This window comes from Hypanus sabinus, chromosome 1, assembly GCF_030144855.1.
Source record: "Hypanus sabinus isolate sHypSab1 chromosome 1, sHypSab1.hap1, whole genome shotgun sequence".
In the NCBI taxonomy this organism is placed as follows: domain Eukaryota; kingdom Metazoa; phylum Chordata; class Chondrichthyes; order Myliobatiformes; family Dasyatidae; genus Hypanus; species Hypanus sabinus.
Genome location: NC_082706.1, coordinates 19,493,257 through 19,506,223, shown reverse-complemented (window position 1 = coordinate 19,506,223; position 12,967 = coordinate 19,493,257). Strand labels below are relative to the sequence as shown.

At 49.1% G+C, this 12,967-nt stretch overlaps 1 protein-coding gene across 1 annotated transcript in view; it reads right to left on the bottom strand.

The window, feature by feature from the left end:
- Positions 1 to 2,612: 2,612 nt before the first annotated feature.
- Positions 2,613 to 12,967, bottom strand: part of LOC132391717 (cytoplasmic polyadenylation element-binding protein 2-like) — a 65,434-nt gene continuing 55,079 nt past the window's right edge. The window contains exon 8 of the mRNA XM_059965278.1: positions 2,613 to 7,002. Within this exon, the coding sequence (XP_059821261.1) occupies positions 6,775 to 7,002 (228 nt within the window). The 3' untranslated portion in view covers positions 2,613 to 6,774. The remainder of the gene's footprint in view (positions 7,003 to 12,967) is intronic.

The window sequence follows — 12,967 nt, the reverse complement described above, 5'->3', positions numbered from 1 at the left end:
ACCGAGGAAGGTTCTTCAGCTCACTGAACGCTTACCGCCAGCTTTGTTCCTGACCTGTGGTGCTGTCCAAGTGGAGTTTGCACGTTCTGATAGAGGTTCGGAGTCGGCCAGCAGAGCAAGTCTTTCGATGCACCGTGCCCCGCACGCTAACATTTCTGCCTACCGTCGAAGGTAGTGGAGTGGCTAACTTAACATTATTTCAGCGCCTGAGACCCAGGTTCGATTCCCGGTGATGTCTGTAAGGAATCTGTACGTTCTCCCCATAACCGCATGGACTTCCTCCGAGTGCTCCAGTTTCCTCGCACATTTTCCAAACAAGCACGGGTTAGTTGGTTAATTAGTCACACGGGCGTAATTGAGCAGCGCGGGCTTTAAATAGAAAGCATAGAGCAGCACAACACAAGAGCAGGCCATTTAGCCTGCAATGTTGTGCCGAACCAGCTAAAGAGCAAATCAGAAACACCCAAGCACTAATCCCTTCTACCTACACAGTCCATATCCCTCCATTTTCCTTACATCCATGTGCCTAAATGTCTCTTAAGAGCCCCCAGTGTATTAGCCTCTACCATCATACCGGGCAGCACATTCCAGGCATCCACCACTCTGAGTAAAATAAAACTTACCCCTCACATCTCGCCTGAAACTACCCCCTCTCACTTTCAACGTATGCCCTCTTGTATTAGACATTTCAACCCAGGGAAACAGATACTCCATCTACTCTATTTCTCTCATAATCTTATAAACCTCTATCAGATCACTCCCCACCCTCTGAAACTCCAGAGGAGACAACCCAAGTTTATCCTGCCTCTCCTGATAGCACATGCAGTATCCTGGTAAAACTCTTCCGCACCAATGCCTGAACATCCTTCCTGTAGCGGAGCGAAAAAGACTGTATGTAATACTCCAGTTTTATAAAGTCGCAACATATCCCCCTGACCTTTGAGCTCAGTGCCATGGCTAATAAAAACAAGCATTTCATTAGCCTTCTTAACCACCTTATCAACCTGTGTAGCCACTTTCAAGGAGCTATGAACTTGGCACGAAGATCCCTCTGCTCAGCAACACGGTTAAGGATCTTGCCCTTAACAGTGTACTGTCTCCTCGTATTTGCCCTCCCAAGGTGCAACACCTCACAGCTATCTGGGTTAAACTCCATCTGCCACTACTCTCCCCATTTCTGCAACGGATCTATATCATGCTGTATTCTTTGTCAGTCTTCTACATTATCCACAACCCCACCAATCTTGGTATCATCCGCAAACGTACTAACCTACCCATCGACACTTAGAAACACCACAAGCAGCAGAAGCCTTAGCACAGATCACTGCAGAGCACCACTAATTATAGACCTCCAGCTCCAGTAAGTTCCTTCAACCACTCCCCTCTGTCTTCTATCCGCAGATCAGTTCTGAATCCAAACAGCCAGTTCACTTCGGAGTTCATGAATCTTAATTTTCTGGATTAGACACCCATGAGAGCCTTTGTCAAAAGCCTTACTAAAATCCATGTAGACAATATCTACTGCCCTACCCTCATTAATCTCTCTCATCATCTTGTCAAAAAACTCAATCAAGTTGATAAGACACGACCTGCCCCGCAAAAATCCATGCTGGCTCTCCTTAATCAGGCCATCAGTTTCCAAATTCTCAAATATCCTATCCCTAAGAATTTTGTGCAGCAATTCCTATAATTTCCAGGATTTTCCCTTGTTCCCTTCTTAACTGGAGGTATAACATTAGCCACCTCCAGGTTCTCACCTGTGGCTAGAAAGGACACAAAAGTTGCTAGTCAAGGCCCCATCAACCTAGTCTCCTTCATTAACCTGGGGCAAATCTCATCAGGCCCTGGGGATTTATCCACCCCAACACTCATGAGGAGGCCCAACACCTCCTGCTCATTGACCTCTAAACGCCTAATCATATTTATACTGATCTCCTGGTCCTCCAAGTCTTTTTCCTCGGTAAATACTGAAGCACTCATTAATTACCTCATTTACATTCTCCACATCCTAGCAAATGTTCCCCCCTTTATCCTTGAGTGGTCCCACCCTCTCCCTATTTATCCTCTTACTCTTGATGTATGTATAGAGTGCCTTGGGATTCATCTTAATCCTACTTGCCAAGGACTTCTCATGGCCCATCCTGGCTTTCCTAATTCCCTTCTTTATTTCTCTTTCCTGGCTTCTTTATACTGCTCTTGCGCTTCGTTTGATTCTAACTTCTTACATACTGGTCCTTTTTACCTACCGTTGGACCCCAGGTCGGGAACCCCTGCTCTATTCTGAGGATGTGCCCTCTGGTCCTAGACTCCACCACTGCAGGAAACATCCTCTCTGCATCCACTGTATCTAGGATAGGTTTGAGAGGTTTCAATGAGATTCTACCCTGCCTCCCCACACTTCTAAACCCTATTGAGTACAGACTCAAGACCATCAAACACTACTCGTACCTTTTCATTCCCAGAATCATTCTTGAGAATCTCCTCTGGACCCTCTCCAGTGCTGACACATCCTTTCCTAGATAAGGAACATGGTGACCAACATTTTCAACAACCACTTGATCCTTAACCGGCATGTAAATACTTGAACCAATAAAAACAATTCAACAAAATACTCACATAAATCAAGCATTTATTTGGCAAATCAAATTCTCATTGTTAAACATTTTACCTCAAGACTTGATACATTTTTTAATTTTACAGTGTGCATACTGCCTTTTATATAATATATATTTATATAATTATATGTTATTTCCAAACTAAACTAAAAGATAAATTATCTGTCAGTCTTTGCAGAACCGAAATATATTTATTTCAGAGAAAAAAAATAAGATTTTAAAATTGAAAAAAAATCTGAGGTATCTACTATATATCTACAGAGTCACATGTTCATGTTCGACATTACATACAACCATTAGTAATAGAAAACATCACTGGACGATAAAGTTGCAATACAAAAATACAAAAATCATGTGACTCCTTAGTAGAAAAAAGCAGCATCTCATTTACTGATTTATATATTTTGTCTTTACAAAACTGCTACAACCTAGTTCAAGTGTGAAATATTCCAAACTCTGGTAGTTTGTTTACAAGATGTTGTGTTATTAGGTATGTTAAATCTGAATCCAAGGAACAGACACTATACAAGGAAGTCATTTTCTCTCTCTCACTGCCCACCACCCTACTTTTGGTTATGATGCTACCACCTCTCCAAGTTGGCTCCCACCTTTCCACTTTGCCTTGAAAGGCATCTTCCAGAGAGACTTGGCTTCACAACGCTCCTCACCCCCCCCCCCCCCCCCCCGCCCAACCACACCGTTTTAAGCCTACGTTAACCTGCTCTTGGCCGCATTATGCTAGAGGTGTCCCACTGCACCATCAGCCTGGAGGTCATCTCCGGCTCCCGGCCAGCACAGGGGCACTTGGGGCAGGACAGACCTACCGGGACCAGCCGAACTAACATGTGACACGATACCCTCAGTGTTTGCTGCTGGAGCACCTTGACATACTAGGAGAGCTGAAACCTTCCTTCGCCACGAAGCCCAAGCAGCGGGATAGACGGATTTAGAGTTAACTTCTGTGCTTGGGCCTCCCTTTCTTTTGTGCCCTCTAGCTCCAACGCCCTGGGAGCCCACGAGTTACCTCAAAAACCCGGAAGGGAGGGGATTCTGATGGAATTTAACTTGTAATTAATGCTTCGTAGTTAATCTCTCGCACCGTCTGACTGATCCAAACCGCCGCCTGGAGATATCCAGGGAATTACCTGTGCCAAACTGTCCTGGCCACCTGTTCTATGGGATTGCAAAGTGCAGGGGATTAGTGTGGATCGATGGGTGAGGGGTTGGGATTTAAGAGAGCACATTAAGTGTGCTATCCCTGAAAATCTCTCAGAACAGTGTTGCATGATCCAAGGGCCACAATCACACATGGTAATTATCAATAGAAAGATTATCTGATTAATAAGAGAAAACAATGTGAGTGTCGATCACTCTGCGCCAAGCTGGGTTGTGTTGGGTGGGGGTTTTGCTTCACTGTAAGGGAGGAGGGGGAGGCTGTGCTAAAGTGCTTTCTGTGCAAACTGAGCCCTGTGTGATTCTTCTCCTCCACCCCAAACCACCCCCCCCCCCCCCCGGTGAGACAACAGCCGGAACTTGGTAGCTTGTCGGCTCCGTGTCTCCCCCTGTCCTGTCTGTTGGGCACATGACCTCAGACTACCTCATGTGAAATCCCCACACCTCCCCTTCCCTCACCTCCTCTCACCTTACATCACCTTCCCTCACTTCCCCAAACCCCACCTAATCCACGTGCTAAATGATCCCACTCAGTCCAGGCCAGCTTCCCCATTGGCAAGGGTGAACATTCAGCATGGCCAATCACTGGGGTGGAAAGGCTGCTGGCGCTGCCATTGGCCAGCTCAGGCAGTTGGCTCTGCTGATTGGCCAGGATGGACATGCGATGGGGCCAGCTCACTTGAACCCCTGCAGTGGCCGAGTGCAGATCACCTCGCACGAGTTCACCCTTGTTCTGACAGGGCCAAGATGCGCGCGCGCACACACACACACACACAAGCACGACCCTCCACAGCCCGCTGCAAGGGTCAGATGATATCTCCACCGCCAAACAGATGAGTGAGAGAACAGCACTAAACTTTCAGCAGTCAGTCTGATCACATCTTCACCCCAGTGGTAGACAGAGCAACCACTCTCAGTGTCCCCTCCCCACCCCTCAACCACACCACCCTCTTCAATCCCTGCTCCACGAGCCAATCTGCCCATCCTCCTAGGTTTGACCCATTGTGAGGAGGTGAGTTGCCTAGTGACACATGGCACGGACCTCACTCACCAGCCCCGCTGAGACAGCACCGGACTCAGAGGGGAAGGGGAAGCACTGAAGGACAAGACAACAAACGGGCTGGGCTGGTGGCATCTCAGATTGCCCAGGGCAGCAGTGGTGGAAAAAGTGTTGGGGAGATCGAGGGGGCGAGAGAGTGTTTTACACATCTCAGATGCTCCCAGATTGTGGTGGGGTTGCCCTGCCAGTACAGGCTCGTGCTGTGGAGGGAGACCAGGCCCGACCTCATTCCACACTGCAACCATGTCTGAAGACTTGCTGTGTGCCCTCAGTGCCCCTGGACATGGGTCTGGAATCAGACCTCGCCAGAGCTGCTCGGGCAGAGTAAAGGAGACAAGAACTGGGCACATACCTCCCCACCCCTCGTCGGGAGCTGGCCAGTATCTTCACTGCCATTGTAGATAATCCAAGCGGCAAGTCAATCTCACTGATCACCCAATCAAATGGCTCTCACATATGGGGGGGGGGAGGAGAAGAGAATGAGGACTCTTCCAGAGAAAGGACTTACTGGAGGCTGTAACTCGGTCCAAATCTCTGCCAACTCTCCCTTCCACTGGGTCTTGGGCTCCTCGGTGTCACTATCCCACCAATTTCAGCAGGTCGGGGTCTCAATGGTCGATAATGTTGACGGGAAACAGTCCACAACAGGTGCAAGGGCAGCCAGACCCTTCTCAACACCTGTAGACCTGAGGGCGTGATGTTTAGTGGGAAAAAGGGGGGAGGTTGGATTTGGGGAGTGATCCCCAATTGGGGGGGGGGGGTGAGAGTGACAGGAGAGGGGTGTGCAAGTGAAAATTAACTAGGGGGTACGGTGTAATCATGCGCAGTCGGTGACAGAGGGGAGTGTGCGGTGGGTACAAGGACGGACGGTGTGGAGATGGAATCAGAATGGTGGCGGGGTGAGGGTGACGCAGATAGAACCCATTCTGTGGACTGGGACGGGACCACGATCACGAATGGGTAGACAGATATGGCCATGGGGTTAGTTGGACGTGTCAATAAGGAAATGAAAGGAGGGGAGCACCCATAATAAAGGGGGCTGCTAGGCAGGGCCATGTGAAAATTGGGGGTGGGTTACTAGGCACAGCCATGTACAGGGAATGGTGGATGGGGTCATGGGGGGGGGGGAAGAGTGGTCGGCTGGGCCATGTGAGTGGGATGGATGGGGGTGTGGGGAACTGGTGCGTGGGGCCCAATGGTTTGGGCATGGGCGGATCAGATTTGAGAGCAGGACTGTGGGTTCAGTGGGCGGGGACGCAGTGAGGGGGGAGGGATTGGTGGGCGTGACCGTGGAGTGGGGGTGGTGGGGAGAGATCAGTGGGCGGAGCCGCGGTGGGAGGGGTAGAAGATCGGTGAGTGGGGCCGTGGGGGGGGAGGGAGATCAGTAGCACACAGTCACAGGGACAGTAGTGAAGCATAACCCATGTGAAAGTAGTTGACTATTGACCACAGAACGTGCGAGTGTTTTCAGCCAGACGAGCCCCCTAACCAGGGCTCTGCTTGTTCTCCCCAAACTCTAGCCTGTGTGCAACCCCGCTCACTGCAAATTGTTGAAACAAAATCGCCAGCCCATTCCTCCCTCCCTCCCTCAATCAACCTCAGTCTTGCCCTACGGGACCCTTTCCCCCAGCCATGGTGCTCAGAACTCAACATTCCACCATCCTGGTGCTACAAAGAGGAAACCTTAAGCGGGGAACCCACCCCCACCCCTTCAAAAAACAAGAAACAAGCTCCAGTCCTTCCCTCGGGTTAGCTCTTCACCCAAAACCAAACCTCTCTGCTTTAAAAATAATTAATCAAAAGATATACTGGGTAAGAAAATTCGGTGCACAAACACTTCTAAATAAAGGAATGGGCCAATTAACAAACAGCCACTAGGTACGGACGTCCAAGCCCCACAGGGTGGTGGGTTTTGGGCCAGGTGTCTTAGCTCCAGCGGAAGGGGAGCTGTCTCAGCCTTTCCCCTCCTTCTTTCACCAGAGGCTTGTGGTACTCGCGTCCTGCCTGGGAGTGGATGCTGGTCCAGCAGTAGTCACAGTAGTACTGCAGGCAGGTGATGTTGGCGCAGAAAAAGGGGGCGAACTTGCCGTTGCAGTGGGCGCCTTGACACTCATCACACAGCTGGTCCACCAGGACATACGGCTTCACCTCCACCTGCCAAGCAACGGGAATCCCGATCACCTTTGTTTTTTTAGCAGCCTCAATACGTGACCTCTCCCCGCCCGCCCCTCTCCGAGCCTCTCCCCCCCCCCCCCCCCCACCTCCGGCACACCAAAATCCTCCCCCCCAGCCCTGGACCCTGCAGTCCCACTGTTAACAGGGGAAGGAGGGGAGCTACCGAAAGAACTCAGCCGGTCGAGCAGCATCCGGGGGGGGGAGAGAAAGAAACTGACCGTGCTCGGGGTCGGAATGCTGCATTAGGACTCAGACTGGAGAGCATAGAGAGGAAAAGCGGTGAGACAGGAGCCTGATGCGAGCGGTGGACTGAGGAAGGGTGAAAGAGGTGGGGGAAGGAGATACACAGCTGGTAGGTAAACAATGAACGGAGGCAAAGAGAGAAAATCAATAAAGGAACAACACACAGCAAAACGCTAGAGGAACTCGGCAAGTCAGGCAGCATCTATGGAGGGGCACGCACAGTGGACGGTTTGGGCTGTGACTTGCTGAGCTCCTTCAGCATCCTGTGCGTGTGAGAGAGCGCCTGCACCCTGTTCTTCCACCATATACTTCCAGCATATGCAGAATCTCCTGTGTTTGGAAATTAAGTCTGAGGCACAGAGGTAGGAGGAGGTTGGAGATGGAAGCCGGAGGGAGACGCACAAGGGTCTACCTGCCTTGGAATCTGACGTGCAACAGAGGTGAAAATTGGATCCATTAGGGGAGGTGGAATCAGAACCAGACACCGGAGTCAAGGAGAAACCTGTGGAGTCCAGCACTGGGACTCCCTTATGTTCCTGCTCATCTCCTTCTGCCTCCCAGTTTATTTCTCCTTGTCATTTCCACCCATCATTCACTGGTGACCACCCTCCACCCCCAAACTCTCCTCCCCTACCCCCCATCATCTCATACCCCTCCTCAATCCATCAGTCTTGGGGCTTCTGTCTCACCATTTCCCCCTCTCTTCATGCCCACCACCTTTCTCTGCTCTAGTCCCCAGTGGAGGGTTTCCTTTTCTGCTCAGAGATGCTGCCGGGCAGGCTGAGATCCCCCAGCGGATTGCGCGTTGCTCTGGATTCCAGCATCTGTAGAATCTTGTGTTGCCCACAGTCAACGGGGTTGGGTGGAGTACCACCCAGCGAGAAGCCGGAAAACCCTCCCAACCCGGTTGGTCCCACGCTCCTGGAGTAAGGAGGTGTTACCACGTAGATCAAAGAGAGAAAGATTAACACTAATCCTCTCCCCACCCTAATGCTGTGTTGTTCAACTTTACTCAACGACCTGTGGGTTCAAATCCCACTCGAGTCTATGACAGGAAACCTCCAGAAAGTGCCGGACCGACGTCTGGCCGAGAACTCAGTTTGCAACAGGCACTAAAGCAACGGGAACTGAGAAACAGACAGAAAAAAAAAAATTGAAGATGGCAGGAATATTAACTGAAAAATAGTGGTAGGGGGCCCTTAACAATTGAGACAGCATTTGTGGGGAAAGAGAAGCCAGAGCAACGCACACAAAATGCTGGAGGAACTCAGCAGGCCAGGCAGCATCTGTGGGAAAGAGAACAGTCGACGTTTCGGGCCAAAACCCTTCAGCAGGACTGGAGGGTCCAGAATCCTGAAGTCCCAGGTTCGAAAACAGCTATTTCCCTCCAACCATTCAGTCGTTGAACCACTGGCACAACCTTAATCACTGCCCCACTAAATAGTGGGGAGAAAATTCAAAAATCTGAGGTGCGAAGGGACTTTGGAGAGCTTGTGCAGGGTTCTCTAAAAGTTAATTTGCAGGTCGAATCTGTGGTGAGGAAGGCAAATGCAACGTTAGCATTTGTTTCAAGAAGAAAATATAAAGGTAGGGTGTAATGCTGATGCTTTATAGGGCACTGGTGAGGCCTGTGAGCAGTTTTGGGCCCTTCATTTAGGACAGTGTGCAAAGGAGGCTCACAAGAATGATTTCAGGAATGAAAAGCTTATCATATGAGGAGCGACCGAAGGCTCTGGGCCTGTACTTGCTGGAATTTAAAAGAATGAGAGAAGGGGATCTCATTGAAACCCATCAAATGTTGAAAAACCTCAATAGAGTAGCTGTGGAGAGGATATTTCCTTTGAAGGACAAGTATAGGACTAGAGGGCACAGCCTCAGAGCAGAGGGACGTCTATTTGCAAAGGAGGTGAGGAGGAGTTTCTTTACCCGGAGGGTGGTAAATCTGTAGATTTCATTGCTACAGGCGGCCGTGAAGACCAGATCTCTGAGTGCATTTAAGGCGGAGTAGATAGGTTCAGGGCGTGAAAGTTAACAGGGAGAAGGCAGGAGAACAGGGCTGAGGGGGAAAATGGATCAGCCATGATGAAATAGCAGAGCAGACTTCGGCTGAATGGCCTAATTCTGCTCTTCATGGTCAGTATGGCACTACCTCAGTATGACAATACTACAGCCACCTTGCACTGCAGTGCACTTGTTTTGCTCCAGTTGTTTCATCTCTTGTATAATTTTGTATAACTCCTGTTTAATTTGAGTTTTCCTTGTGAAGGTTACACCTCTGATGCTCTGTGCCTGTGATGCCACCACAAGCGAGCTCCTCATTGCGCCTGGGAATACATAGAGCTGTCCTGATGACAACCAACTCAACTTGGACTCTCATCTTTGCAGCCGCACACCTCCAGCGACCCGGGTACAATCCCGACCTCGGGTGCTGTCTGCGTGGAGTTTGCCTGTGACTGCGCAGGTCTCCCTTGGGTACTCTGATTTCCTCCCATATATTACCCCTGGCGTGTGAGTGATTGAACCTGGGAGGAATCGGTGAGAAAAATACAGGATTTGTTAAGAGTGCAAGATGGTCAGAATAAACTCGACGGGCTGAAGGGCCTGTTTCAATATTGCGTGACTCTGACTTCTATACCTCAATTTATTTTATCTCTTTGCAACTAAATTTTAGCCCTCCTCCCCATTGCTACACCGCAGCGGATCTATTTATTGTGACAAGTAGGGTGGCAATCGAGCATTGTGTTTAGTGTAATGCTGTTATTGAGCCAGTTTTGAGATCTGGGTTCAATTCCCACTGTACGGAATTCGTACATTCTCCTCATGACCATGAGGGCTTCCTCCGACGTTCCAAAGTTGCCAGGTTTAGGGTTAGTCAATCACGAGCATGCGTAGGTGCCAGAAGCACTGCAACGCCTGCAGGCTTCACACCTGCTCACTCTTTGGCGACTTGATTTGACGCCAGTGACACACTTTTCAACGGAGATGTGACGGACGACGCTGATCTTTAAAGTTTGTGGTCACTTGCTCTGTGCGGGATAGCTGCTTGTGATAGCAGTGACTGGGGGGGGTACCGCAAGGCTCAGTGCTAGGACCCCAGTTGTTTACAATATATATTAATGATTTAGACAAGGGAATTAAATGCAGCATCGCCAAGTTTGCGGATGACACGAAGCTTGGCGGCGGTGTTAGCTGTGAGGAGGATGCTAAGAGGATGCAGGGTGAATTGGATAGGTTAGGAGAGTGGGCAAATTCATGGCAGATGCAATTTAATGTGGATAAATGTGAGGTTATCCACTTTGGTTGCAAGAACAGGAAAACAGATTATTATCTGAACGGTGGCCGATTAGGAAAAGGGGAGATGCAGCGAGACCTGGGTGTCATTGTACACCAGTCATTGAAGGTGGGCATGCAGGTACAGCAGGCGGTGAAAAAGGCAAATGGTATGTTGGCATTCATAGCAAAAGGATTTGAATACAGGAGCAGGGAGGTTCTACTGCAGTTGTACAAGGCCTTGGTGAGACCGCACCTAGAATATTGTGTGCAGTTTTGGTCCCCTAATCTGAGGAAAGACATTCTTGCCATAGAGGGAATACAGAGAAGGTTCACCAGACTGATTCCTGGGATGGCAGGACCTTCATATGAAGAAAGACTGGATCAAATGGGCTTATACTCACTGAAATTTAGAAGATTGAAGGGGGATCTTATTGAAACGTACAAAATTCTAAAGGGATTGGACAGGCTAGATGCAAGAAGATTGTTCCCGATGTTGGGGAAGTCCAGAACGAGGGGTCACAGTTTAAGGATAAAGGGGAAGCCTTTTAGGACCGAGATGAGGAAAAACTTCTTCACACAGAGAGTGGTGAAGCTGTGGAATTCTCTGCCACACGAAACAGTTGAGGCCGGTTCATTGGCTATATTTAAGAGGAAGTTAGATATGGCCTTTGTGGCTAAAGGGATCAGGGGGTATGGAGAGAAAGCAGGTACAGGGTTCTGAGTTGGATGATCAGCCATGATCATACTGAATGGTGGTGCAGAGCCGAATGGCCTACTCCTGCACCTGTTTTCTATGTTTCTATGTCCATGCCTAGAATGCAGAGACTACGCTTCAAGAATATTTAACTGACTACTAATCCGATCAAGGATGTACAAGGCACAACAGTAAACGCAAGGTTTTTGTCCCTGCTGAAGAACTACACATGAAAGCGCAACACCACTGGGTAGCCACGAGGGGGCAGTGTCTCCCAGCTCCATGACTATCTGTGCAATGGAACAGATTCTCTCCGCAGGCTGAAGGGGCGAAGTGGTGCAGCTGGTAGCTCCAGTGACTCAGATCCTTTCTACGTGGAGCCTGTGCATTCTCCCTGCGACCCTCTGGGTGCTCTGGTTTCCTCACACATCTCGAAGTATTTAAAGCAGAGTTTAATAGTAACACACACAAAATGCTGCAGGAACTTGGGTCAGTAAGTTTTCATTGAAATGAATAAAGAGTTGACTTTTCAGGCCGAGAGTCTGGGAAGATGCCAGAATAAAAAGAGGGGAAGGAGAAAACCAAGAAGGTGATGGGTGAATCCAGGTGGGTGGGAAGGGTAAAGGGCAGGAGATGAAGGAATCTGATAGAAGACCTTAGGAGAAAGGGAATGAGGAGGGGATCCGTGGGAAGTGACAGGCAGATGAGAAGAGTAAAAAGGGAATAGAAGAAAAGGTGAGGGAGAGAGAGAAAAATATCAGTCGGCCCTCTGTATCTGCGGGTTCCACATCCACGGATTCAACCAACGGTGGATCAAAAATGCTGCATTCTTAAAAAAAAAATTCCCAAAAGTCTCTCTCCAGCACTCATCGTTTGAGCAATTAAGTGGTCAAAGCAATTCCTCAAAGGCTAAGAGGGAGCGTAAAGTGCTATCACTCACCGAGGAAGTAAAAATCTTAGATCTTTTGAAAAGTGGCATGTCGCTTGCCGAAGCGGGCCGTAAGGTCGGTGAGAACGAACTGAGCATTCGCACAATAAAGCAGAAAGAGGCTGAAATCTGTTGAAGTGTTACTGCTGCCCCTACTACAGCAAAAATGGTCTCCGGTTCGTGATAAAGTGCTTGCAAAGACTGAGAGAGCATTAAGTGTGCGGCTAGAGGACATGTCACAGAAACATATCCCTGTTGATGGCAAAATTGTGCGAGAAAAAGCACTTAGCCTCTATGAGCACTACTCTGAGGGGGTTGAGGAGAACGAAAGGAAGGAATTTAAGGCTATTAAGGGATGACTGTCTAGCTATGTAAAGCGCTACAGCCTCAAGAGCGTAAAGATCATGAGAGAATCGGCTGATTTAAAGTAAATGGGAGGATGTGCACAGGTTATATGCAAATACTACGCCATTTTATATAAGGGTCTTGAGCATGCGTGGATTTTGGTATCCACGAAGCGTCCTGGAACCAATCCCCTGCAGATAGAGGGCCAACTGTATTGGAAGGAGAAATCAATATTCATCCCATCAGGTCGGAAGCTACTCAGATGGGATACAAGGTGACAGGTTCTTTATTTGTCAGGACATCAAATGTTAAGGGGAGAAGGCAGAAGAATGGTGTTGAGAGGGATAATGATGAAGTCATGAAGTGGTAGAGCAGACTCGATGGGCTGAATGGCCTAATACTGACCCTACTTCTTATGCTCCTGCAGGCTGCTAAGTTAGTTGGCCACTGTGAATTGCCTT